Raw genomic sequence first — 27,998 nt, forward strand, 5'->3', positions numbered from 1 at the left:
GGTCAGGGTGTGGGGTGGGCAGTCTATGTGATATGTTTCTATGTTGTCTTTTTCTTTAATTGGCCTAGTATGGTTTCCAAATCAGAGGCAGCTGTCTTGTTGTCTCTGATTGGGAATCATACTTAGGCAGCCCTTTTTCCCACTTTCAGTGTGGGATCTTGTTTTTGTACAGCTCAGTTAGCCTGCAGAACGTGACATTCGTTTTTTCTTTGTTTGTTGTTTTGATTTCGTGTTCTGAGTTTAATAAAAATAGAAATATGAACACGTACCACGCTGCACCTTGGTCTACCCATAACAATGAGCATCACAGTTACAGTATTTCCTTTATAACATTTTAATCACATAAAATAATATTATAGTGTTCTATAGATCGCCTTTGACCATTCTCCATGTTCTACAATCAAAATATTGTTCCAGTATTCGCTTTTGAAAATGTTAGAGTTTTTGCGAGAGAAAAAAAACTGTTGAGACAAAGCACATCCCTTGGGTGAATTTTGAGAGCACAGGCATGGATCTTCTCCCTTGATTTACAAACGGATGTGAGTTTTTAATCCCCACTAGTTATTTCTTTCCCCCTCTATGGGTGAGAGAGGGTCTGATTGAAGTTATTCATTGCAAAAGTGATCTGACCTATTTGGATTATCGTGGTCAGTCATGACACATGGATGGACATTTAATACGGACTTGTATCACAGGTGACCTGGCTGGAGGGTGAGCGTGTGCATGTGTGTGCATTACTGCATTATAGTCTGATTGGAAATATTTTCCAAGCTCACAATGCAGGAAAATGTACCAACTTAGACTTGAACAATGGGAGCTCTCTGGCACCTAGTAGATGTGGAATGATATATATTGGACATCAACTATTCAGTAGTTTTGGAACTAGAATAGGATGATATCTTAAACCAGAAAGGACATAGAATATTTTCTCCTATGCTCTCTTCGGTTATATGCTTATACAGTATTTTCAGAAGAGGAGTAAACACACACTCTCGCTCGCTCATTTTGCGAAAGCAAAAAATCTAAACAAAAAAAACAACACCAATGCTTTGTTCCCATGTTGAGCGCGCCCAAAGCAACTGCGTGTGTGTTTGAGCGTGAGCGCATGCGTGTGTCCGTGTGTGTGTGAGAGAGAGAGAGGGGAACAAGGGGTGAGGGAGGGTGACAGAAGTTTAAATAAGGGAAAGAACAGAGGAGCTGTTTGCTAGGGGGTGGCTGGGAAAGCACAGTGGAGAGGTGGAGTAGGAGAGAGGAGGGTGAATGAGGGGAGAGGATGGTAGATTGAAGCCAATGCGCCAGCCAAGCTCAGAGCACAGAGAAGAAGCATGCCAACAGGCCCTCCACCACAGCCACGGTGGGTGGGGGGGGGGCAGAGAGGGAAAGAGAGAGACAGAGAGACTGCTATGAGACTGCTACCATAGTAAAAATAACACATGAACAGTATTTTAATATCTACAGTATCAACAGATTTCCACTACTATTGTGTCATGCTTAAACCCCCAGCTATTACATCCACTGTGTAAAATAAAAGACAAATGAGCTTGATTATGAATCAGTGCTAAGTGGAAAATTGAAGCACATTAGCTAATAGTTCCAATGAAATTGCAAAACCTGGCCGAACTGTGCTTGATTACACATTTTTCTGTATAAAAAATAATGATTCTTATGTGTTAAATTAGTTGAAACCACATTTGATGTGTGATCATGACAAAATAACAGAAAGTATATACTGTATATAAAAAAGTGTTCTGATGTGAGAATGTAACAGTAGCACAGCCAGTCCTTGTGATATGTGAGTAGAGAGAGATAGAGGGCTTCTTGTGTTCTGCTCCCATTATGTCTCTGTTTGTTCTTCCCCCTGCGTTTAGTTCCCTTTTCTCAAACAGACCAATGTGACGAGTCAGCCACCACAAGCTCAGACAGACAGATGAAGGAACAGACATACGGACGGATGGGTGACGGACGGGCAGACGGACTGGCAGATAGGAAACAGATAGCCAGACACTCCACCAGCAGACAAGACATTAGACCTTCAACTGACTAACACAAGCCATAAAGTTGTATGACGAAATGGAAGACCTGTGAAATGGAAATATGGAAACGTTTGAAAAATGGCTTGCCTACTACTTTCTAAAACTACAACTCTGTACTAATTGTAATACAAACTATTTAGAACATACTGTTTAGTAAAAACATATGCACTAATCGAAAAATATCAACATACTAGACTCATCCATTCTGAGAAGGTGTCTTCTAATGTGCAATCATGCTTGTTCCCAGCCGTTCATTCAATTTAGGTCAGCCGGCCCCAAACCTGATTATCAGCTGTTGACAAACACACGTGGGTCTGTAAAAATTACTCTTTCTCAATAGTTTGCAGCGAATTCTACTAGTTTGCAATTAAAGCGAACTCATCTATTTAATATGCAAGTATGGATATCCAGACAAGTCCTGTCTCAAATCAAATCGTATTTGTCACGTGCGCCGAATAAAAAAAACAGGTGTAGACCTTACCGTGAAATTCTTACTTACAAGCCCTTAACCAACAATGCAGTTCAAGAAAAAGAGTTAAGAAAATGTTTACTAAATAAACTAAAGGAAAAAAATGTAAGAAAAAGTAACACAATAAATGAACAACAACAAGGTTATTTACAGGGGGTACCAGTACCGAGTCAATATGTGGGGGTACAGTTTAGTCGAGGTCATTTGTACATGTAGGTAGGGGTAAAGTGACTATGCATAGTTAATAAACAGTGAGTAGCAGAAGTGTAAAAAAACAAATGGGGGAGGTCAATGTAAATAGTCCGGGTGGCCATTTCATTAATTATTTAGCATTCTTATGGCTTGGGGGTAGAAGCTGTGAATGAGCCTTTTGGACCTAGACTTGGAGCTCCTAATAGTCGCCGTGCGGTAGCAGAGAGTCTATGACTTGGGTGACAATTTTTGGGGCCTTCCTCTTCCTTTGTCATAGTTCTGTGTCTATGCAATGACATAATCTATCCCACCTGGTTCTTATTCTTATTCCAGCCTAAAGTGTCCATCTCTAACTAGTTCCCTGTCGATGATCATATACAACATCACCAAAAATGGCTGTCAAAAAGCTCTCTATCTTCCATTCTCACACTGACAAAAAAACTGAACTCCCAACAACCTGTGTGTGTGTGTGTGTGTGTGTGTGTGTGTGTGTGTGTGTGTGTGTGTGTGTGTGTGTGTGTGTGTGTGTGTGTGTGTGTGTGTGTGTGTGTACTCTTTCCGCAGGCCTGGATGTACTCAGAAGTACACCGTTTTTTTTGGAGTGGGGGGGTGGGGGTAATATTTTTTGGCACTCTGTGAATGGCCTCAGAATTTCCATTTCATAAGGCATATTTTCTTTGGCAGGCGCGGCCGGCAAAGTCTTTTGGATGCTTCTGGGACATTTTTGAACTGGACTCAAAAAAGTAGAGTGCTGCTGCCTCAATCCCCAGCAGCATTTATTTTATTTTTTACCATTTCAGGAGCACAAGCAGCATTTTTCTTGATGATATGAAAGCAATTGTCAGGAGCAGAAAACAACAGTCCCAATTTACAATGCATAGTTCTTATTCCATAGTAATGAATTGAATAACATCCACGATCCATAATACAATAATGGTAATCACATAGTACGTAGTACTTACAACTGTTATGGATCACCAGGTATCAATACATGACATATTTTCTCTCCTAGTGTCTTTCAATAGATGATATCACAATTGGCTGGTTATCATTTGTGGAATTGAACACTTAGTAAAACAATAAAAAGTGATCGTCATAGGGTTCAAATGGAGTCTGAGTATTGAGCTATACTGTATGTTAATGTTTGTTCCTCTCACCAAGCAGTGCTCGCCCATTAGGGCGTTAAGGGCGCCACCCCACTTTAGATTGGTAAAAAACACTTGCGATGTCTACAAAAACATATTTTTACACAAATAAAAGATATTATAAAATTAATGAGTTATGTTTTAAATGCTCATAAAAGTGTGGTAAGTTTGTAAATGATCCTGTCAAAAAAATATGTTTCAAAACAAGCTGTTCAGTTACTACTCTGCCCCTCATTGACTGGCAGCAGCTCTGCCTCCACGGGCGCATAGGCCATGGGAACATTGCTTTGATTGTTTTGCCAGGTATTTGCTATGAGGAGAACTGTCCCAATGAAATCTCAGTGATTTCATAGCATACATAATAACAGCACAAAGTAAAATAACCATCCTGGGGCTCTCAAATGTGCATTCAGTCAGAACTTCTGGGTCTCCCTCCCAATATGTCTCTCTCGCCAGATGGCTTACTTCTACATGTGAGACTAAATCTGCTCTATCAGGTACAGATTGTGCAAAAGCAAAAGGCAAATTGTAATTAATTAGTAAATAAATTATCTTAACAGTTATGGGAGCCTGGGACCTGATAAACCGGTTGTCTACATCCAACAAGAGGGATACACTAGCTACAACCTTCTCATCGCAGATCAGCTAGTACATAAAAGCATGAAGAAACATTGAGAAATTATTTGGTAGATTTTTTGGGTCAAATTAACCAGTTATCTACCTTTGATAAGCAGCTAGCTACTGTAGCTATAGCTAGCTGGTAGCTTGCAAGCAAATTAGCTCCCATGCCAATTTCAAGTCCTTCTGACGAACTCGGAAATATTAAGTTATCCTGTTATGGCTAGAGGGCAGTATTTTCACGGCTGGATAAAAAACGTACCCGATTTAATCTGGTTACTACTCCTGCCCAGTAACTAGAATATGCATATAATTTTGGCTTTGGATAGAAAACACTCCAAAGTTTCTAAAACTGTTTGAATGGTGTCTGTGAGTATAACAGAACTCAAATAGCAGGTCAAAACCTGAGAGATTCCTTTACAGGAAGTGGCCTGTCTGACCATTTCTTGAACTTCTTTGCCATCTCTATCATTTACAAAGGGTCTCTGCTCTAACGTGACACTTCCTACGTCTTCCATGGGCGCTCAGAGCCCGGGAAAAACCTGAATGTCGTCATCCCAGCCCCAGGCTGAAACACATTATCGCCTTTCTCAAGTGGCCGATCAAGGGACTGTGGGCTTAGGCGCGTGCCCTGGCCGCCCCCGTCTTTGTGATTTTTCCACTGTTTGCCGAAAAGGAGATTCCCGGTCGGAATATTATCGCTTTTTTACGAGATAAATTGCATAAAAATTGATTTTAAACAGCGGTTGACATGCTTCGAAGTACGGTAATGGAATATTTAGAATTTTTTTGTCACGAATTGCGCCATGCGCACGACCCTGATTTACCATTTCGGATAGTGTCTGGGACGCACGAACAAAAACGCTGCTATTCGGATATAACTATGGATTATTTTGGACCAAACCAACATTTGTTACTGAAGTAGCAGTCCTGGGAGTGCATTCTGACGAAGACAACAAAAGGTAATCAAACTTTTATAATAGTAAATCTGATTTTGGTGAAGGCTAAACTTGCCGGGTGTCTAAATAGCTAGCCCGTGATGGCTGGGCTATGTACTTAGAATATTGCAAAATGTGCTTTCACCAAAAAGCTATTTTAAAATCGGACATCGAGTGCATAGAGGAGTTCTGTATCTATAATTCTTAAAATAATTGTTATGCTTTTTGTGAACGTTTATCGTGAGTAATTTAGTAAATTGTTAGCAAATTCCCCGGAAGTTTGCGGGGGGTATGCTAGTTCTGAACGTCACATGCTAATGTAAAAAGCTGTTTTTTGATATAAATATGAACTTGATTGAACAAAACATGCATGTATTGTATAACATAATGTCCTAGGTGTGTCATCTGATGAAGATCATCAAAGGTTAGTGCTGCATTTAGCTGTCTTCTGGGTTTTTGTGACATTTTATGCTAGCTTGAAAAATGGGTGTCTGATTATTTCTGGCTTGGTACTCTGCTGACATAATCTAATGTTTTGCTTTCGCTGTAAAGCCTTTTTGAAATCGGACAGTGTGGTTAGATAAAGGAGAGTCTTGTCTTTAAAATGCTGTGAAATAGTCATATGTTTGAAAAATTGAAGTTTTTGTATTTTTGAGGAATTTGTAATTCGCGCCACGCCTATCATTGGATATTGGAGCAGGTGTTCCGCTAGCGGAACGTCTAGATGTAAGAGGTTATTTCAGAATGAAAGTTAACCTCTCTGGGGCAGGCGGGACGAATTCGTCCCACCTACGTAACAGCCAGTTGAATCCTGCTGCGCGATTTTCAAAACCTTTGAAATGATATTACTTCAATTTCTCAAACACATGACTATTTTACAGCTATTTTACGGTCCCATGGTGTTTATACTTATATACTATTGTTTGTACAGATGTATGTGGTACCTTCAGGCATTTGGAAATTGCTCCCAAGGATGGACCAAACTTCTGGAGGTCTACATTTTTGTTGGAGGTCTACACAATTGTTTTTCTGAGGTCTTGGCTGATTTCTTTTGATTTTCCCATGATGTCAAGCAAAGAGGCACTGAGTTTGAAGGTAGGCCTTGAAATACATCCACAGGTACACCTCCAATTGACTCAGAAACTTCTAAAGCCATGACATCATTTTCTGTAATTTCCAAGCTGTTTAACCTCTATGGGACCCCTTCCCATTCTCATCCCATTAACGGGATTGATTTTGTTAACAGCCAGTGGAAAATCAGAGCGCCAAATTTAAAACAGCTAAAATTTCATAATTCCATTTTCTCAAACAATCAACTATTTTACACCATTTTAAAGATAAACTTCTCGTTAATCTAACCACATTGTCCGATTTCAAAAAGGCTTTACGGCGAAAGCATAAAATGTGATTATGTTAGGACATAAACTTCACAAGAAACACCACACAACCATTTTCCAAGCAACTAGATGCTTCACAAAAACCCAAAACACAGCTAAATGAAGCACTAACCTTTGACGATCATTATGTTACACAATACATGTATGTTTTGCTCGATAATGTTCATATGTATATCCAAAAACAGCATTTTACATTGGCGCGTAATGTTGAGAATTTTTTTCCCTCCAAACCTCCGGGTGAATCAACACAATGAGCACACATAGTACGTAAATTCTCATCGTAAACATTGATCAATATAGAAGTGTTATGCACAGAATTATAGATACACTTCTCCTAAATATAATCGCTTTGTCCGATTTCAAAAAAGGTTCACGGCGAAAGCACAATTTACAATAATCTGAGTACAGCCCAGATGACACTAACAACTAGCAAACAGAAACCCACCATCTTGGAGTCAATAAAACTAAGAAATGACATTATAAATATTCACTTACCTTCAATTATCTTCATCAGAAGGCACTCCCAGGGATCCCAGCTCCACAATAAATGTTCGATAAAGTTCATATTTATTTCCAAATAATCCATTTTGTTCGCGCGTTAGGTTCACTATCCAAATCCACTACGCGCGTGCTTACTTAGTCCAGACGAAAAGTCAAAAAAGTTACACTACAGTTTGTAGAAACATGTCAAACAATGTATAGAAGCAATCTTTAGGTTGTTTTTATCATATACCTTGAATAAAATTCCAACCGGACCTATCCGTTCTCTTTAGGAGTGAATATGAAATCAGCTTGCTCCCAATTCATTGCACGTGACTTGAGCCCATGCCTTATAATGGGACACCAGTTTACCACAGCTGGTATTCCCTTCAAATTCACCATAGGGATCTTCAAACACCATTCTAAAGACTGCTGACATCTAGTGGAAGCTTTAGGAAGTGCAAAATGAACCCTAAGTCCCTGTATACAGTCAAAGCAATCACTTGAAAGGACTACAAGCACCAGACTTCCCACTTCCTGCTTGACTTTTTCTCAGGTTTTTTCCTGCCATATGAGTTCTGTTATACTCATAGACACCATTCAAACAGTTTTAGAAACTTCAGAGTGTTTTCTATCCACATCTACTGATAATATGCATATTCTCATTTCTGGGAAAGAGTAGTAACCAGTTTAAATCGGGTACGTTTTTTATCCGGCCATGAAAATACTGTCCCCTAGCCCAGACAGGTTAAATTACGAACAGATAGTCAATTTGTGCCACAGTTTAGACTACCAATATATCAGCGTTCTAACTCCCCCTTGTGATATTGTGGTGCAATGACAGAATACCACCAACTGCCACTAACAGTCGTGGCATAATCTCAAAACTTTTAAAGGAAGAACCACTGTAGTTAGCAAGATAGCCAATGTTAGCCAGTTTGCTTGGGGGCTTGACTGCCGTTGTGAAGTCAGAACATTCGGATTAACCCTACTCATTGGCCAGAGTGTCCAGTGTGCACTTTGAACGCTCCGAGAGCGAAACGCTCAGAATTTCCGAATGGACAATCTGACAGCACAGTTGCAGTCACCAATGCTCTGGATAACATAACAGCCTAACCAGCTAAGCTAATGTTCAGTGAGCTGTTCTCTCATTTGTGTCTGGAAGTAGCTAGCAAGTTGGCTTGGGTGCTTGACTGCTGTTGTTAGTACAGAGCGCTCGGATCATCCCTTAACCTCTATGGGCTAGCTGGGACGCTTGCGTCCCACCTACGTAACAGCCACTGGCAGCCTGTGGCGCGATTTTCAAAACCTTAAAAATCCTATTACTTCAATTTCTCAAACATATGACTATTTTACAGCTATTTAAAGACAAGACTCTCGTTAATCTAACCACACTGTCCGATTTCAAAAAGGCTTTACAACGAAAGCAAAACATTAGATTATGTCAGCAGAGTACCAAGCCAGAAATAATCAGACACCCATTTTTCAAGCCAGCATATAATGTCACCAAAACCCAGAAGACAGCTAAATGCAGCACTCACCTTTGATGATCTTCATCAGATGACAACCCTAGGACATTATGTTATACAATACATGCATGTTTTGTTCAATCAAGTTCATATTTATATCAAAAACCAGCTTTTTCCATTAGCACGTGACGTTCAGAACTAGCATACCCAAACTTCCGGGGAATTCGCTAACATTTTACTAAATTACTCACGATAAACGTTCACAAAAAGCATAACAATTCTTTTAAGAATTATAGATACAGACCTCCTCTATGCACTCGATATGTCCGATTTTAAAATAGCTTTTGGTGAAAGCACATTTTGCAATATTCTAAGTACATAGCCCAGGCATCACCTGCTCGCTATTTAGACACCCGGCAAGTTTAGCACTCACCATAATCATATTTACTATTATAAAAGTTTGATTACCTTTTGTTGTCTTCGTCAGAATGCACACCCAGGACTGCTACTTCAATAACAAATGTTGGTTTGGTCCAAAATAATCCATCGTTATATCCGAATAGCGGCGTTTTGTTCGTGCGTTCCAGACACTATCCGAAATAGTAAAGAAGTGTCGCGCGCATGGCGCAATTCGTGACAATAAAATTCTAAATATTCCATTACCGTACTTCGAAGCATGTCAACCGCTGTTTAAAATCAATTTTTACGACATTTTTCTCGTAGAAAAGCGATAATATTCCGACAGGGAATCTCCTTTTCGGCAAACAGAGGAAAAAATCACAAAGGCGGGGGCGGTCGGGTCACGCGCCTAAGCCCAGTGTCCCTTGATCGGCCACTTGAGAAAGGCGATAATGTGTTTCAGCCTGGGGCTGGAATGACGACATTCTGTTTTTTCCCGGGCTCTGAGCGCCTATGGACGACGTGGGAAGTGTCACGTTAGAGCAGAGATCCTTAGTAAATGATAGAGATGGAAAAGAAGTTCAAGAAATGGTCAGACAGGCCACTTCCTGTAAAGGAATCTCTCAGGTTTTGACCTGCCATTTGAGTTCTGTTATACTCACAGACACCATTCAAACAGTTTTAGAAAATGTAGGGTGTTTTCTATCCATATGTAATAAGTATATGCATATTCTAGTTACTGGGTAGGAGTGGTAACCAGATTAAATCGGGTATGTTTTTTATCCAGCCGTGTCAATACTGCCCCCTAGCCCTAACAGGTTAAAGAGATGGATGGGGTTAAAGCTTAAGAAGATGTGAACGATGCTGAACGGGTGTAGACAAAGAAGGGCTCTCTAGTACTACCAAAACATTCAAAGGCCATTTTCTCAAAAGTGAGTTTAAAAGTTAAATCAACTTCCAAAGCAAAATTACTTTCCCATTGTTCCTCAACTGTAGTGTATGGAATACCACTTTGTAGCTCTGAGTCTTTACTTTTATCCAATGTAAAAAACACTATTTAAAATGTTGCTACATAAGAACGATTTGAGCCAGTCGGTCACAAATAAAGAAAAACCCTTCAATGAGTAGGTGTGTCCAACCTTTTGACTGGTACTGTACATACAAAAACACATGCACACACACACAGAGACAGACATACACATATGCATGCTAAAAACATGTGCACACACACACACACACACACACACACACACACACACACACACACACACACACACACACACACACACACACATTGTACAGTGAGAAACTCATGTCCTTAACGCTCCTCACTGCCTGGTCTATTTCTGCAAAGGGGATCCTGTGTCAGTAATGCTGCCAGGATGGGGTTGATGAGGTCGTCGGATGCAGCTCAAGTCCAATGAGTGTTCACACAGACAGACACACAATCACACACATGCAGGCACACACAAGCACACATACTTCTAAACAGAACTCACATACTGTAAATTCAAGCCAAGGGTCTGCTGTTGCCATTATTATACAAGTGTAGTAACGTTGTCATCACAATGTAACAACGCATTATCTATAAGCTGTTTTTAAATGTTGATTGCCTTTTCATTATTTGCTACTACTCACAACATCCCAAACAACCCCTGTATTTTCAGCCACATTCTGTCCTTTACTGTCTGCAACATAAGGTATCCATGCATCAAAACACTTACGTGCCTGGTAAGAATAGAATAACACCAATTCTCTTTCACTTTCAAAGGTCAGACTGTGTTTAGTAGCAGTGAAGCCTTTAAAACAGCCTATGGATATCTAACCACCTCTGCCTCTCATGTCTTGCCAAACGGTTGGAAATAGAGAGCTCCTCTTCAGATTTGAGGGTAACCGGGTCGTTCCACGAAATGGATGCCTTTTGGACATGCAAACTTTTGAGAAATCGACTTTCAACATTCAATTGCATGGAGGATATGTTTAGGGTTAAGGTTAGGGTTAGGGTTAACCATTCGTAACTGTTATTTAAAAGCATGTTTGAGAAAAATACTACATTTTCTCATTGTTTAAGTATCCCTTGTACAAATAAACACACATACTGTATAATATCAAACAGAGGTTAAGGTTTTAAGAGAAGATCGGCCATTACTCCTCATGTGGTGAAGAGCATTGGACCACATTGAGCGAACAGGGATGACGTGTCAAGCTCAACGACCTCAGTTAAAGATGTGCAAAAGACCCAAACAATGTCACCTGCTGTGAATCATTTAACTTGGGGAATGGTACACTATTTGAAAGAGGTCAATTGTTTGCATAACAGGGTTGACCTCAACATGAGGGACAATTTTAAATGTCTCACTAATCACATGAATATTTTTATTTATTTATTTATTTATTTATTTCACCTTTATTTAACCAGGTAGGCAAGTTGAGAATAAGTTCTCATTTACAATTGTGACCTGGCCAAGATAAAGCAAAGCAGTTCGACAACATACAAAAACACAGAGTTACACATGGAGTAAAACAACATACAATCAATGATGCAGTAGAAGAAAAAAAAAATAAGACTATATACAATGTGAGCAAATTATGTGAGATAAGGGAGGTAAAGGCAAAAAAATGTCATGGTGGCAAAGTAAATAAAGTATAGCAAGAAAAACACTGGAATGGTAGATTTGTAGTTTGAAGAAAGTTCAGAGATAAAATATAAATAATATGGTGCAAAGGAGCAAAATAAATAAAATAAATAAATACAGTAGGGGAAGAGGTAGTAGTTTGGGCTAAATTATAGATGGGCTATGTACAGGTGCAGTGATCTGTGAGCTGCTCTGACAGCTGGTGCTTAAAGCTAGTGAGGGAGATAAGTGTTTCCAGTTTCAGAGATTTTTGTAGTTCGTTCCAGTCATTGGCAGCAGAGAACTGGAAGGAGAGACGACCAAAGGAGGAGTTGGCTTTAGGGGTGACCAGAGAGATATACCTGCTGGAGCGCGTGCTACAGGTGGGTGCTGCTATGGTGACCAGTGAGCGGAGATAAGGGGGGACTTTACCTAGCAGGGTCTTGTAGATGACCTGGAGCCAATGTGTTTGGCGACGATTATGAAGCGAAGGCCAGCCAACGAGAGCGTACAGGTCGCAGTGGTGGGTAGTATATGGGGCTTTGGTGACAAAACGGATGGCACTGTGATAGACTGCATCCAGCTTGTTGAGTAGGGTATTGGAAGCTATTTTGTAAATGACATCGCCGAAGTCGAGGATTGGTAGGATGGTCAGTTTTACGAGGGTATGTTTGGCAGCATGAGTGAAGGATGCTTTGTTGCGAAATAGGAAGCCAATTCGAGATTTCACTTTGGATTGGAGATGATTGATGTGAGTCTGGAAGGAGAGTTTACAGTCTAACCAGACACCTAGGTATTTGTAGTTGTCACAAATTCTAAGTTAGAACCGTCCAGAGAAGTGATGCTGGACAGGCGGGCAGGTGCAGGCAGCGATCGGTTGAAGAGCATGCATTTAGTTTTACTTGTGTTTAGGAGCAGTTGGAGACCACGGAAGGAGAGTTGAATGGCATTGAAGCTCGTCTGGAGGGTTGTTAACACAGTGTCCAAAGAAGGGCCAGAAGTGTACAGAATGGTGTCGTCTGCGTAGAGGTGGATCAGAGATTCACCAGCAGCAAGAGCGACATCATTTATGTATACAGAGAAAAGAGTTGGCCCAAGAATTGAACCCTGTGGTACCCCCATAGAGACTGCCAGAGGTCCAGACAGTAGGCCCTCCGATTTGACACACTGAACTCTGTCAGAGAAGTAGTTGGTGAACCAGGCGACGCAATCGTTTGAGAAACCAAGGCTACTGAGTCTGCCGATGAGGATGTGGTGATTAACAGAGTCAAAAGCTTTGGCCAGGTCAATGAATACGGCAGCACAGTATTGTTTCTTATCGATGGCGGTTACGATGTCGTTTAGGACCTTGAGCGTGGCTGAGGTGCACCCATGACCAGCTCTGAAACCAGATTGCATAGCGGAGAGGGTGCGGTGGGATTCGAAATGGTCGGTAATCTGTTTGTTGACTTGGCTTTCGAAGACCTTAGAAAGGCAGGGTAGGATGGATATAGGTCTGTAGCAATTTGGGTCAAGAGTGTCACCTCCTTTGAAGAGGGGGATGACAGCAGCTGCTTTCCAATCTATGGGAATCTCAGACGACACGAAAGAGAGGTTGAACAGGCTAGTAATAGGGGTTGCAATAATTTCGGCAGATAATTTTAGAAAGAAAGGGTCCAGATTGTCAAGCCCAGCTGATTTGTAGGGGTCCAGATTTTGCAGCTCTTTCAGAACATCAGCTGAATGGATTTGGGAGAAGGAGAAATGGGGGAGGCTTGGGCGAGTAGATGTGGGGGGTGCAGTGCTGTTGAATGCAGTAGGGGTAGTTAGGTGGAAAGCATGGCCAGCCGTAGAAAAATGCTTATTGAAATTCTCAATTATAGTGGGCTTATCGGTGGTGACAGAGTTTCCTATCCTCAGTGCAGTGGGCAGTTGGGAGGAGGTGTTCTTATTCTCCATGGACTTTACAATGTCCCAGAACTTTTTAGAGTTGGAGTTGCACGAAGCGTAATTTCTGTTTGAAAAAGCTAGCCTTGGCGTTTCTAACTGCCTGTGTGTATTGGTTTCTAACTTCCCTAAAAAGTTGCATATCGCGGGGGCAGTTCGATGCTAATGCAGAACGCCACAGGATATTTTTGTGTTGGTTAAGGGCAGTCAGGTCTGGGGAGAACCAAGGGCTATATCTGTTCCTGGTTCTACATTTCTTGAAAGGGGCATGCTTATTTAAGATGGAGAGGAAGGCATTTAAAAAAAATAACCAGGCATCCTCTACTGACGGGATGAGGTCAATATCCTTCCAGGATACCAGGGCCAGGTCGAATAGAAAGGCTTGCTCGTTGAAATGTTTCAGGGAGCGTTTGACAGTGATGAGTGGAGGTCGTTTGACCGCTGACCCATTACGGGTGCAGGCAATGAGGCAGTGATCGCTGAGATCTTGGTTGAAAACAGCAGAGGTGTATTTAGAGGGCACGTTGGTTAGGATGATATCTATGAGGGTGCCAGTGTTTGCGGCTTTGGGGTTGTACCTGGTGGGTTCATTAATAATTTGTGTGAGATTGAGGGCATCAAGCTTGGATTGTAGGATGGCTGGGGTGTTAAGCATGTCCCAGTTTAGGTCACCTAGTAGCACGAGCTCTGAAGATAGATGGGGGGCAATCAGTTCACATATGGTGTCCAGAGCACAACTAGGGGCCGAGGGGGGTCTATAGCAGGCGGCAACGGTGAGAGACTTGTTTTTGGAGAGGTGGATTTTTAAAAGTAGAAGTTCAAATTGTTTGGGTACAGACCTGGATAGCAGGACAGAACTCTGCAGGCTATCTCTGCAGTAGATTGCAACACCGCCCCCTTTGGTCGTTCTATCTTGTCTGAAAACGTTGTAGTTAGGGATGAAGATTTCAGAGTTTTTGGTGGACTTCCTAATAATGAAAGCAGCAAAATAACTAGGCCTTCACAATGATGGTGAAACTTTAAGTGGGTTGAAACCTTCCTAGAAGTGACACAGGGTTGATGGAGGGGACATGACAAAATGATGAATTTTGGCCTTTATTCATATTAGAAATCTGACTTATTGATGCTCCATGTGGTATATATGAAAGTGCACTTAATTTAATATAACAGGCTTTTAAAATTAAATATTGGTTCACAACTTCTACTTAAAATATCAAAGGGCACCCATTCCATAGAACAACCCAACAGTCAGAGTGAAAGTAGGAGTCAAGTGTTTTTCTGTCCTGTGTGTGTGTGTGTGTGTGTGTGTGTGTGTGTGTGTGTGTGTGTGTGTGTGTGTGTGTGTGTGTGTGTGTGTGTGTGTGTGTGTGTGTGTGTGTGTGTGTGTGTGTGTGTGTGTGTGTGTGTGCGTGTGTGTGCTGTCACATCTAGATGTATGTGTTGTAGGTTTACCCACTTCTTGTTAAGTCAGTCTGGCTTCCTGGGCCCCACTCTTCATTTCCCCATCTAAATCTGTCTGCTACAGTATACATACACACACACTGTGACCTCTGCCTGCACCCACCCTGCCCTGTGCTGCGCTAAGCTGCACTCATACATGCGCGCACACACGTGCTGCTGTCTGTAGACATCAGAGTTCCCTGGGTGAGTAGAACAATGTACACTACGCTTAACACACACACACGCTGTACACACACACCTCACACCAAGTAGCACCAAGGGAAACCCCTGTTTAACCACTAAGTGAATACTCTCATCGCACAGACACACACACATACACAGCACTCCTGAAAGAGGTTGCAGCCTGATGTCTGATTGCATCATGTGCCTCAGATCTGGCGGCGAAACAGCAGAACAAACTGTGCTCATGGCAGTGCCATTTTAAGTGTTCACCATTGGAAAAAGCATACGTAAGATTCACAGATGCAGTCAAAGAAGTACTGAAGTGATTTTGAAAGACGACCGATTTGAGTGGTCATGATTGTAGATGAGATGTGCACAGCTCACTGGTTTCAGTTCCATAGAAAGCATGGAGTTCCGTTTCAATCCTTAACCACAACTGAATGGTCGGACATGTTTAAAAACAGAATAGGATGGCCTTTGTGGAACCCCCCAACACACACACATACACAGGCACACATGCACGCACCCATCCCCCGACATAGGCCCTAATCCCAGACACTACTAAAAGTTAAAGACTGCGCAAGAGAGGCCGATAAAATAATCAGAACAAATAATCCGCCTCTACTCTCCTTTACATTGGGGAACATACAATCACTGGAGAACAAACTGGATGAGCATCATCTAAAACTAACCTATCAACGGGGCCTGAAGAATTGTAATATTAAATGTTTCTTGGAGACGTGGCCGACAAGGATAATACACATCTAGCTGGTTTTTCTACGTATCGGTAAGATCAAGGGAGTTTCTTTCTTAACTTCTCTAGGGTAGGGGGCAGTATTTTGACGTCCGGATGAAAGGCGTGCCCAAATTAAACTGCCTGCTACTCAGGCTCAGAAGGTAGGATATCCATATTATTAGTAGATTTGGATAGAAAACACTCTGAAGTTTCTAAAACTGTTTGAATTATGTCTGTGGGTATAACAGAACTCATATGGCAGGCAAAACCCTGAGAAAAATCCAACCAGGAAGTGTGGAAATCTGAGGTTTGTAGTTTTTCAAGTGATTGCCTATACAGTATACAGTGACGTAGGGTTCATTTTGCACTTCCTAAGGCTTCCACTAGATGTCAACAGTCTTTAGAACGTTGTTTCATGCTTCGACTGTGAATATGGAGCAAACAAGAGGGCCTGGAAGTAGATGAGTGAGAAAATGACATGAGCTCAGAGGCGCGCGCTCACGTGAGAGTTAGCTGTGTTCCTTTTCTTTTCTGAAGACATTGGAATTGTCCGTTTGGAATATTACTGAAGATTTATGTTAAAAAACGCCCTAAAGATTGATGCTATACATCGTTTGACATATTTCTACGAACGTAAATAGAACTTTTTTTGACTTTTCGTCGTGACATTTTGCTTGAGCTTCCTGCATTTGGAGTAGTGGACTGAACACGCGAACAAAAAGGAGGTATTTGGACATAAATGATGGACTTTATCGAACAAAACAAACATTTATTGTGGACCTGGGATTCCAGGGAGTGCATTCTGATGAAGATCATCAAAGGTAAGTGAATATTTATAATATTATTTCAGAGTTTTGTTGACTCCACAAAATGGCGGGTTTGGTTTCGTGTCTGAACACTGTACTCAGATTATTGCAAAATTTGTTTTCGCCGTAAAGCTTTTTTGAAATCTGACACAGCGGTTGCATTAATAACCTCTTACATCTAGACGTTCCGCTAGCGGAACACCTGCTCCCAATATCCAATGATAGGCGTGGCGCGAATGACAAATTCCTCAAAAATACAAAAACTTCAATTTTTCAAACATATGACTATTTCACAGCATTTTAAAAACAAGACTCTCCTTTATCTAACCACACTGTCCGATTTCAAAAAGGCTTTACAGCGAAAGCAAAACATTAGATTATGTCAGCAGAGTACCCAGCCTGAAATAATCAGACACCAATTTTTCAAGCTAGCATATAATGTCACAAAAACCCAGAAGACAGCTAAATGCAGCACTAACCTTTGATGATCTTCATCAGATGACACACCTAGGACATTATGTTATACAATACATGCATGTTTTGTTCAATCAAGTTCATATTTATATCAAAAAACAGCTTTTTACATTAGCATGTGACGTTCAGAACTAGCATACCCCCCCGCAAACTTCCGGGGAATTTGCTAACAATTTACTAAATTACTCACGATAAACGTTCACAAAAAGAATAACAATTCTTTTAAGAATTATAGATACAGAACTCCTCTATGCACTCGATATGTCCGATTTTAAAATAGCTTTTTGGTGAAAGCACATTTTGCAATATTCTAAGTACATAGCCCAGGCATCACGGGCTAGCTATTTAGACACCCGGCAAGTTTAGCACTCACCAATATCAGATTTACTATTATAAAAGTTTGATTACCTTTTGTTGTCTTCGTCAGAATGCACTCCCAGGACTGCTACTTCAATAACAAATGTTGGTTTGGTCCAAAATAATCCATCGTTATATCCGAATTATTATATATGGATAGAAAACACCCTAAAGTTTCTAAAACTGTTTGAATGGTGTCTGTGAGTATAACAGAACTCAAATGGCAGGTCAAAACCTGAGAGATTCCTTTACAGGAAGTGGCCTGTCTGACCATTTCTGGAACTTCTTTGCCATCTCTATCTTTTACTAAGGATCTCTGCTCTAACCTGACACTTCCTACGTCGTCCATAGGCGCTCAGAGCCCGGGAAAAACCTGAATGTCGTCATCCCAGCCCCAGGCTGAAACACATTATCGCCTTTCTCAAGTGGACGATCAAGGGACTGTGGGCTTAGGCGCGTGACCTGGCCGCCCCCGTCTCTGTGATTTTTTCCTCTGTTTGCCGAAAAGGAGATTCCCGGTCGGAATATTATCGCTTTTCTACGAGAAAAATGGCATAAAAATTGATTTTAAACAGCGGTTGACATGCTTCGAAGTACGGTAATGGAATATTTAGAATTTTTTTGTCACGAATTGCGCCATGCGCACGACCCTGATTTACCATTTCGGATAGTGTCTGGAACGCACGAACAAAACGCCGCTATTTGGATATAACGATGGATTATTTTGGACCAAACCAACATTTGTTATTGAAGTAGCAGTCCTGGGAGTGCATTCTGACGAAGACAACAAAGGTAATGAAACTTTTGTAATAGTAAATCGGAGTTTGATCAGGGCTAAACTTGGTCGGTGTCTAAATGGCTAGCCGTGATGGCTGGGCTATCTACTGAGAATATTGCAAAATGTGCTTTCACCAAAAAGCTATTTTAAAATCGGACATATCGAGTGCATAGAGGAGGTCTGTATCTATAATTCTTTAAATAATTGTTATGTTTTTTGTGAACGTTTATCGTGAGTAATTTAGTAAATTCACCGGATGTTTGCGGGGGTATGCTAGTTCTGAACGTCACATGCTAATGTAAAAAGCTGGTTTTTGATATAAATATGAACTTGATTGAACAAAACATGCATGCATTGTATAACATAATGTCCTAGGGTTGTCATCTGATGAAGATCATCAAAGGTTAGTGCTGCATTTAGCTGTGGTTTTGTTTTTTGTGACATTATATGCTAGCTTGAAAAATGGGTGTCTGATTATTTCTGGCTTGGTACTCTGCTGACATAATCTAATGTTTTGCTTTCGCTGTAAAGCCTTTTTGAAATCGGACAGTGTGGTTAGATAAAGGAGAGTCTTGTCTTTAAAATGCTGTGAAATAGTCATATGTTTGAAAAATGGAAGTTTTTGTATTTTTGAGGAATTTGTAATTTGCGCCACGCCTATCATTGGATATTGGAGCAGGTGTTCCGCTAGCGGAACGTCTAGATGTAAGAGGTTAACAATTATGAACATGCACCTGTAGTCGGCAATTAAGGTCACAGTTATGAAAACTTAGGACACTAAATAGGCCTTTCTACTGACTCTGAAAAACACCAAAAGAAAGATGCCCAGGGTCCCTGCTCATCCGCGTGAACGTGCCTTAGCCATGTTGCAAGGAGGCATGAGGACTGCAGATGTGGCCAGAGCAATAAATTACGATGTCCGTACTATGAGACGTCTAAGACAGCGCTACAGGGAGACAGGACGGAGAGCTGATCATCCTCGCAGTGGCAGACCACGTGTAACAACACCTGCACAGGATCGAAACATCCGAACTTCACACCTGCGGGAAAGGTACAGGATGGCAACAACAACTGCCTGAGTTACACCAGGAATGCACAATCCCTCCATCAGTGATAAGACTGTCCGCAATAGGCTGAGAAAGGCTGGACTGAGGGCTTGTAGGCCTGTTGTAAGGAAGGTTATCACCAGACATTACCGGCAACAACGTTGCCTATGGGCACAAACCCACCGTCGCTGGACCAGACAGGACTGGCAAAAAGTGCTCTTCACTGACGAGTCGCGGTTTTGTCTCACCAGGGGTGATGGTTGGGTTCGTGTTTATTAATGAGAGAATGAGCGTTACACCGAGGCCTGTACTCTGGAGTGGGATCGATTTGGAGGTGGAGGGTCCGTCATGGTCTGGGGCGGTGTGTCACAGCATCATCGGACTGAGCTTGTTGTCATTGTAGGCAATCTCAACGCTGTGCATTACAGGGAAGACATCCTCCTCCCTCATGTGGTACCCTTCCTGCAGGCTCATCCTGACATGACCCTCCAGCATGACAATGCCACCAGCCATACTGCTCGTTCTGTGCGTGATTTCCTGCAAGACGGTAATGTCAGTGTTCTGCCATGGCCAGCGAAGAGCCCAGATCTCAATCCTGTTGAGTACGTCTGGGACCTGTTGGATTGGAGGGTGAGGGCTAGGGCCATTCCCCCCAGAAATGTCCAGGAACTTGCAGGTGTCTTGGTGGAAGAGTGGGGTAACATATCACAGCAAGAACTGGCAAATCTGGTGCAGTCCATGAGGAGGAGATGCACTGCAGTACTTAATGCAGCTGGTGGCCACACCAGATACTGACTGTTACATTTCATTTTGACCCCCCCCTTTGTTCCGGGACACATTATTTAATTTCTGTTAGTCACATGTCTGTGGAACTTCTTCAGTTTATGTCTCAGTTGTTGAATCTAATTATGGTCACACAAATATTTACACATGTTAAGTTTGCTGAAAATAAACGCAGTTGACAGTGAGAGGACGTTTCTTTTCATGCTGAGTTTACATATTACCTCAATGACCTCGACTAACCGGTGCACCCACACATTGACTCTGTACTGGTACCCCCTTATATATAGCCTCACTAATGTTATTTTACTGTTGCTATTATTAAATTATTGGTTATTTTGTTTTCAATTTTCTATTCTATTCTTTACTTAACACATTTTTCTTCTTAACTTCTTAAAGTATTGTTGGGTCTAAACCTGTTGTATTCGGTGCATGTGACAAATACAATTTGATTTGATTTAATTTGATCTAGTGGAAAGTCTTCCCAGAAGATTGGAAGCTGTTATAGCTGCAAACTCCATATTAATGTGTAAGGTTCTGCTTTTCTTTTCTTAGTCAACCTTGTGTTCTTTTTTTTTGTTTTCTGGAACGTAGCCCTGTCTTTCATTTTTGTTCATTGATTTCAGGTGTTCATTTCTCACCTGGTCTCATCAGCTCTCTATTTAGTTCAGTTCTTTCTGTTTGCATGGTTGTGAGGTATTGTTTGTTTTTGACTACCTACCTGTGTTTGACCATTGCCTGCGACCACGATTCCACGATTCCTGCCTTCTGTGAAGGCTTAACCTGTTATGGATAGGGGGCAGTATTTTCACGGCCGGATAAAAAACGTACCCGATTTAATCTGGTTATTACTCCTGCCCAGAAACTAGAATATGCATATAATTGTTTGATTTGGATAGAAAACACCCTAAAGTTTCTAAAACTGTTTGAATGGTGTCTGTGAGTATAACAGAACTCATATGGCAGGCCAAAACCTGAGAAGATTCCAAACAGGAAGTGCCCTCTCTGACCATTTCTTGGCCTTCTTTATTCTCAAATACTGCCCCCTATCCCCAACAGGTTAAGGGGGTGATACGTTTTTTGAATTTCTTTTCAAATTTACCCTTTGGTCTTGACTTGATGTGCATTTGCAACATGAAAATTTACTGTGGAGTGCGCTCGCCATTTATTGGATTTTTGCTGTGTGACACTTGGCATTTGCCATATGACATTTGCAATAAGTTTTGAATGAAACGGCATCCATTTGAGTGGTATTGTACATCGTGTATATGTTTCCTATGGTGCCAATAGATCCCATTCATTTTTGTCCATTTCAGGTGGGTATTCCCTTACATGTGTCTCTGTTAAAACCGGACACCTACAGTCCTCTTCATCCTCCAGTCTCTACCCGCAGTGCTCCCACACTGTTGTATGTCAGAGGGGAATCCGCCTACGCCATACGGGTCATCCTTGATTCCAAATGCCTGAGGTCGCATCCATTATCAAGGGAATGTTATGAGGGAACGTTATGAGCCTGAAGACCGGTCCTGGGTCCCCGACATCTTTTACCCAGAGATGATTCAGGCATTTCACCATAACCATCCGGATCGTCCCACTCCCCGACCTTGGGGTCGACCCCCCAAACAGACCCACTGGACATCAGTGGGTCTGCCAAAACTATAGTTTGTTAAGAAGAAATTTGTGGAGTGGTTGAAAAACAAGTTTTAATGACTCCAACCTAAGTGTATGTAAACTTCCGACTTCAACTGTAGATAAGGGCTGTCATCATGTACTGCACTGACACAAATGATTGATTGTGGGAGCTGTACTGTTAGATTTCAGTGCAGCTTTTGATATTATTGACCATAATCTGTTGAACATTTTATGGCTTTTCAACCTCTGCCATATCATGATTTCAGATCTATTTATCTAATAGAACTCAGAGGGTTTTCTTTAATGGAAGCCTCTCTAATTTCAAATATATAGGGTGTGGTTTACCACAGGGCAGCTCTCTAGCCCCTCAACTCTTTTCTATTTTTACCAATGACCTGCCACTGGCATTAAACAAATCCTAATGAAGTCACTGAACTTTTAACAAGGAGTTGCAGTCCGTTTTGGAAAGAGCATTGTATTTGTTACAAATCATTATCCAAGCGTCACGACCTGTTCTGATCTTCAATGTAATCAGAGTGCTAATATAAATACTATGCATGCCAGTCTCTATTGGATAAGAGTTGAGGAGAGACTGACTGCATCACTTCTTTTTATATGAAACAATGTGTTAAATTCCTAATTGTTTACATAGTCAACTTATCCAATTAGAGGCGTTTGCCAGCCCTTCTCTTTAGAGACAGGCAAACTAGCCAATTGAGTTATATACCGCACAGAGCATGATCCTGAGAAGGAGGACAAACTTAGTGAGCATTAGAAATTTTCTCTTTATCATTCTAGTTTGTCCAGACCAGGGAAGCTTTCAAAATCTTAACTCTAGCTGTTTGGTCCGAAACAGATTCACAAATCATAGGAATTTGTCAAGCAATGAAGACATTCTCTCCCTATGAGTCTAGTGTTGCTATGCAACAGTTGCCTTGGCAACATTTCTCCCTTTTGGCATAAGCTAGTGTGAGAACCATGCTAACAACAAACATTTTTGTATAAATCTGAAGAAAAACTGCACTCTTACCCACAACTACTTTGCTAGATTCATGATAGTGTTGTTAGACAAAGCAAGGAAAGTGAACACTGTGAAGCATTTAATGAACTTATCCCCTGCAGCAGAGGTAACTCTGGGTCTTCCTTTCCTGTGGCGGTCCTCATGAAAGCCAGTTTCATCAAAGCGCTTGATGGTTTTTGCAACTGAACTTGAAGAAACTTTCAAAGTTCTTAATTTTCCGTATGGACTGACCTTCATGTTATAAAGTAATGATGGGCTGTCATTTCTCTTTGCTTATTTGAGCTGTTCTTGCCATTATATGGACTTGGTCTTTTACCAAATAGGGCTATCTTCTGTATACCACCCCTACTTTGTCACAACACAAATGCATTAAGAAGGATACAATTCCACAAATTAACTTAACAAGGCACACCTGTTAATTGAAATGCATTCCAGGTGACTACCTCATGAAGCTGGTTGAGAGAATGCCAAGTGTGTGCAAAGCTGTCATCAAGGCAAAGGGTGGCTACTTTGTAGAATCTCAAATATAAAATATATTTTGATTTGTTTGACACTTTTTTTGGTTACTACATTATTCCATGTGTTATTTCATAGTTTTGATGTCTTCACTACAATGTAGAAAATAGTAAAAATAAAGAAAAACCTTGAACGAGTAGGCTTATCCAAACTTTTGACTGGTACTGTATACACACATGCAAACAGACTTATTCACTCAACACACACACACACACACACACACACACACACACACACACACACACACACACACACACACACACACACATTACGGTACCAAGGAAAACATTCCTAATCACTGACTCTCATTATATGAAATCTTACTATGCCTATTTTTAAAAAGGGGGGAAAATCACTTCCCCCTAAGTTTGACTCATTCCAGCAATCATACTCCACTTAAGAAAACTAGCAGCTGTGTTTACTTCAGTTACTTATGTACTCTCTCTCTCTCGTTATATCACTCTTTCTCGCTTGCTCTCCCCTTTTCCCTCTCTCCCTCGCCCCTCCACACACACACAGTTTCTCTTAAACCGCTGTTATTCTCATTTCATTTTCAGCTAATACAGTCTCTGTGGTTTAGCGACTTAATTTAAGGAGTTATGGTCCATAACGTGAACATACATTAACATGGCTGTGGCCTTGTTAAAACTAAAGCAGGGCTTCGTCCCAACGATACCCTATTCCCTTTATAGGGCACTACATATTATAGTGCACTATATAGGGAATAGGGTACCATTTGGGATGTACACAAGCTCTGGAATGCCAAAGGCTCTTCAAATGGTTTCCACATGTTGTTTGCATAATTCTCCCCCCCACCCCCACCACCCACCACCACCACTTGACCTACAACTGGAATCAAAGTTCACACTGATCTGTACGGCATCCGTGCACAAGGCTGCTGAAGCTAGCTGTGCAGTATGTATGTAGCTGGTTTCTGAAAAACACAGAGTGACAAGCAGTTTCATAGAATGAACGTGAATAACTAGGCAGTTAACACCTAGGACCTGTTCGATTAATCTTCAAAATCACCAGGCTCTCTCTTTTTCTCTCTCTCATTCTTTATTTCTCTCTTTCTATTTCCTTTCTTTCCCTTCCTCCCTCCCTCCCTCCCTCCCTTCCTCATCATTCTTACATAGTCTGATTAGTAAAGGGAAGAGTCATGGCCTCACAAGTGGTTCAGCAGTCTAAGGCAATGCATCGCAGTGTTGTGGCGTCACTACAGCCTGGGGTTCGATCCCAGGCTGTGTCACAACCGGCCGTGACTGGGAGTCCCATAGGGTGGCGAACAATTGGAGCAGCATCGTCCGGGTTTGGCCGAGGGGGCTTTACTTGGCTCATCGTGCTCTAGCAACTCCCTGTGGCTGGCTGGGTGCCTGCAGGCTGAATGCTGTTTCCTCTGACACATTGGTGCAGCAGGCGGGCTTGTGTTAACCTCTCTGGGCTAGGCGGGACGAAATCGTCCCACCTACGCAACAGCCAGTGTAATCCCGTGGCGCGATTTTCAAATACCTTAGAAATGCTATTACTTCAATTTCTCAAACATATGACTATTTTACACCATTTTAAAGACAAGACTCTCATTAAGAAACACGGTTTGGTGGGTCATGTTTTGGAGGACACGTGACTCGACCTTTGTCTCTCCTGAGCCCTTTGGGGAGTTGCAGCGATGAGACAAGATCACAATTGGATATCATGAAATATGGGAATGAAGGAAGAGTTCCATTCATATAATTTTGACCAATATAGTCATGTCAGATCTGTGATTACTTCCACAGTATAGGAACTGTGGGTGTCATCAATCCTAGTGAGTCACCTCATGTTATCACTCAGGGACAGGTTTCCCAAAAGCATCTTGAGGCTAAGTTTGGGAAAACCTTTGGGAAACTGGGCCCAAGCCAGGCAGAGGATCCTTATTAACCAGTAAGCCCCTAACTTTTAAACCCAAACAATGAGGATTTTGGGGGAATGGATGAGAATGTAATGTGCTATGTTTTTCACCCAGTTTTTTGTGTGTAAATATGTTGTTTTATATAGTTCTTCAGTCCTTTTTAATGTCATTCAGATTTTCTCAGAGGGTGGCTGAATATCTGTTGTAGAAGTTTTCTTTTTATTCCATGCACCATGGCTAGACTGTGAGGTAACAATGTTTGCACTGTCGCTCAATGTATGCTGGTTGTTTGTCCTTGATTGTCACTTTGCTGCTATCTGTTGCAGAGTTCCATAATGCATTTGTCTTTCCTCAAGAAAGACAGGCTTGTCTATGTCTGATTGCACAAAAAGTGGGCTAGCACTCTCACTATTTCTCAGTCCAGTCCATAGCTAACACACTGGCCCATAAAATTAGAGGATATCACACTTATTTGACAAGAGAATCTGAAGATGATGCTAATGTTTCTGCCTGTGTCAACAAATATAGCCAGACCCTCGACTTTCTCCCCTTCCTCTACCCCCCCCCCCCCCCCACACACACACACAGTGGTGTAAAGTGCTTAAGTAAAAAATAAGTAGGTTTTGGGATATCTGTACTTTACTTGATTATTTATATGTTCGACAACTACTATTACTTCACTACATTCCTATAGAAAAAACAGGTACTTTTTACTTCACACATTTTACATGACACCCCAAAAGTAGTCGTTATATTTTGAATACTTAGCAGGGCAGGCAAATGATCCAATTCACACACTTATCAATACAACACATGGTCATCCCTTCTGCCTCTGATCTAGCGGACTCACTAAACACAAATTATATTTTGTAAATGATGTCTGAGTGTTGAAGTGTGCCCTTGGCTATTCATAAATCTTTTAAACAAGAAAATGATGCCGCCTGCTTTGCTTAATACAATGAATTTTAAATTATTTATACTTTAACTTTTGGTACATAAGTATATTTTAGACACATACAACGCCCTCTCTGTGCTCAGGGGCCATCACATACACAGATGGGAACAGGCCAGGGCCATCCCACAATGCACACTATATGAGGGGGGAGCACTCCCCTCTTGCCTCTCCCCTTACGCCTCTGCCCTTCGCTCAATGTAGCCGGATTCTTGCCGCCACCAGATGAGATAATCTACTACATACTGTGCTCTACAGTATACAAGCATGAATTAATCCAGATTACATTCAATGACAGGTGTCTGCTATTGGATGAGGTTAGTTAAACCCTTTTACTGTCTATTCAGGGTTAGGGCTAAAATATGGGTTAGAACTAACTTTAAGGGATAGACCTAGGGATAGGGTTTAAGGTTTGTTTGTTTTTCTGCAAAAGACAGTAAGGGTTTATAGCTCTCCTGCTCTTTTAAGCCTCGCTATGGCCACTACATACCTTGCTGAGGTCATAATCTGGGATAGCAACTGCGTCAGATCTACAAATCACCATTAGCTGCTAAACAATGAGCTAGACCCATTCATATGGTTTGCAACTCAGTGAACCTGTGCAACATATGCTCAGTTCATAGCCTACAAATGAACAGAGGTCACATGTAAAATAGTGTTTTTGAGAAACATAAACGTAATTATTGAAATCAATCTGTTCCATGAAAATGTGCAAAAATAATCATAACTGTCATGCAGATCAGTTTAAATCGTATGTTAAACTGTAAGCTTCCCCAAACTTGAAACTCACGAGCTGCCTATGGTCTTTACTATTACACCCATTAAAAAAGTGACCGCACAAGCGCGCACACACATAGGAGGTACTCACCAAGTAGCCATAATCTCGTTAATATCAAGTTACCTGAGGTAATGCCAGCTCATTGCTAACACCATTGAAGCTTGCATTGTGATGCAGAACAATGGGCTGGGAATAGAACGTTCGGAAGGAGAGAAGGTGCTCAATAGAACTAATAGGAGCCCACAGGGTGAAAACTGCCTAAAATAAGGCCTGTTTTTCCGCTATTACTTCAAAACTATAGTAAGCAGCTGGAACACATGGCAATATTATGAAACTGAACTCCATGTTGGATGCAATGAAGTAATTTTCATCAGAAAAAAGCATTATTAAAAACTTAATCTGTCCAGCCTATTATGACAACGTACACAGAACAATAATATAAACGCAACATGCAACAATTTCAAAGATTTTACTGAGTTACAGTTCATATAAGGAAATCAGTATATTGAAATACATTCATTAGGCCCTTATTTATGTATTTTACATGACTTGGTCAAATATTTACCTTAAAAAAATGTAGGGACGTGGATACAAAAAAAAAATGTCAATATCTGGTGTGACCACCATTTGCCTCATGCAGCGTGACATCTCCTTCGCATAGAGTTAATCAGACTGTTGATTGTGGCCTGTGGAATATTTTCCCACTCCTCTTCAATGGCTTTGCGGAGTTGCTGGATATTGGCGGGAACTGGAACACGTTATCTTACACGTCAATCCAGAGCATCCCAAACATGTTCAATTGGTGACATACAGTGGGGGGAAAAAGTATTTGATCCCCTGCTGATTTTGTATGTTTGCCCACTGATAAAGAAAGGATCAGTTTGTAATTTTAATGGTAGGTTTATTTGAACAGTGAGAGACAGAATAACA

The 27,998-nt window shown here is 41.3% G+C and overlaps 1 protein-coding gene across 1 annotated transcript in view; it reads right to left on the minus strand.

Annotated features, from left to right (window-relative positions):
* Positions 1–27,138, minus strand: part of LOC106586046 (Krueppel-like factor 12) — a 166,381-nt gene extending 139,243 nt beyond the window's left edge. Inside the window, exon 1 of the mRNA XM_045707797.1 lies at positions 26,781–27,138. Within this exon, the coding sequence (XP_045563753.1) occupies positions 26,781–26,794 (14 nt within the window). The 5' untranslated portion in view covers positions 26,795–27,138. The remainder of the gene's footprint in view (positions 1–26,780) is intronic.
* Between the last annotated feature and the right edge of the window lie 860 nt (positions 27,139–27,998).

The sequence above is a fragment of the Salmo salar genome, chromosome ssa25, assembly GCF_905237065.1.
Source record: "Salmo salar chromosome ssa25, Ssal_v3.1, whole genome shotgun sequence".
Taxonomy (NCBI): Eukaryota; Metazoa; Chordata; class Actinopteri; order Salmoniformes; family Salmonidae; genus Salmo; species Salmo salar.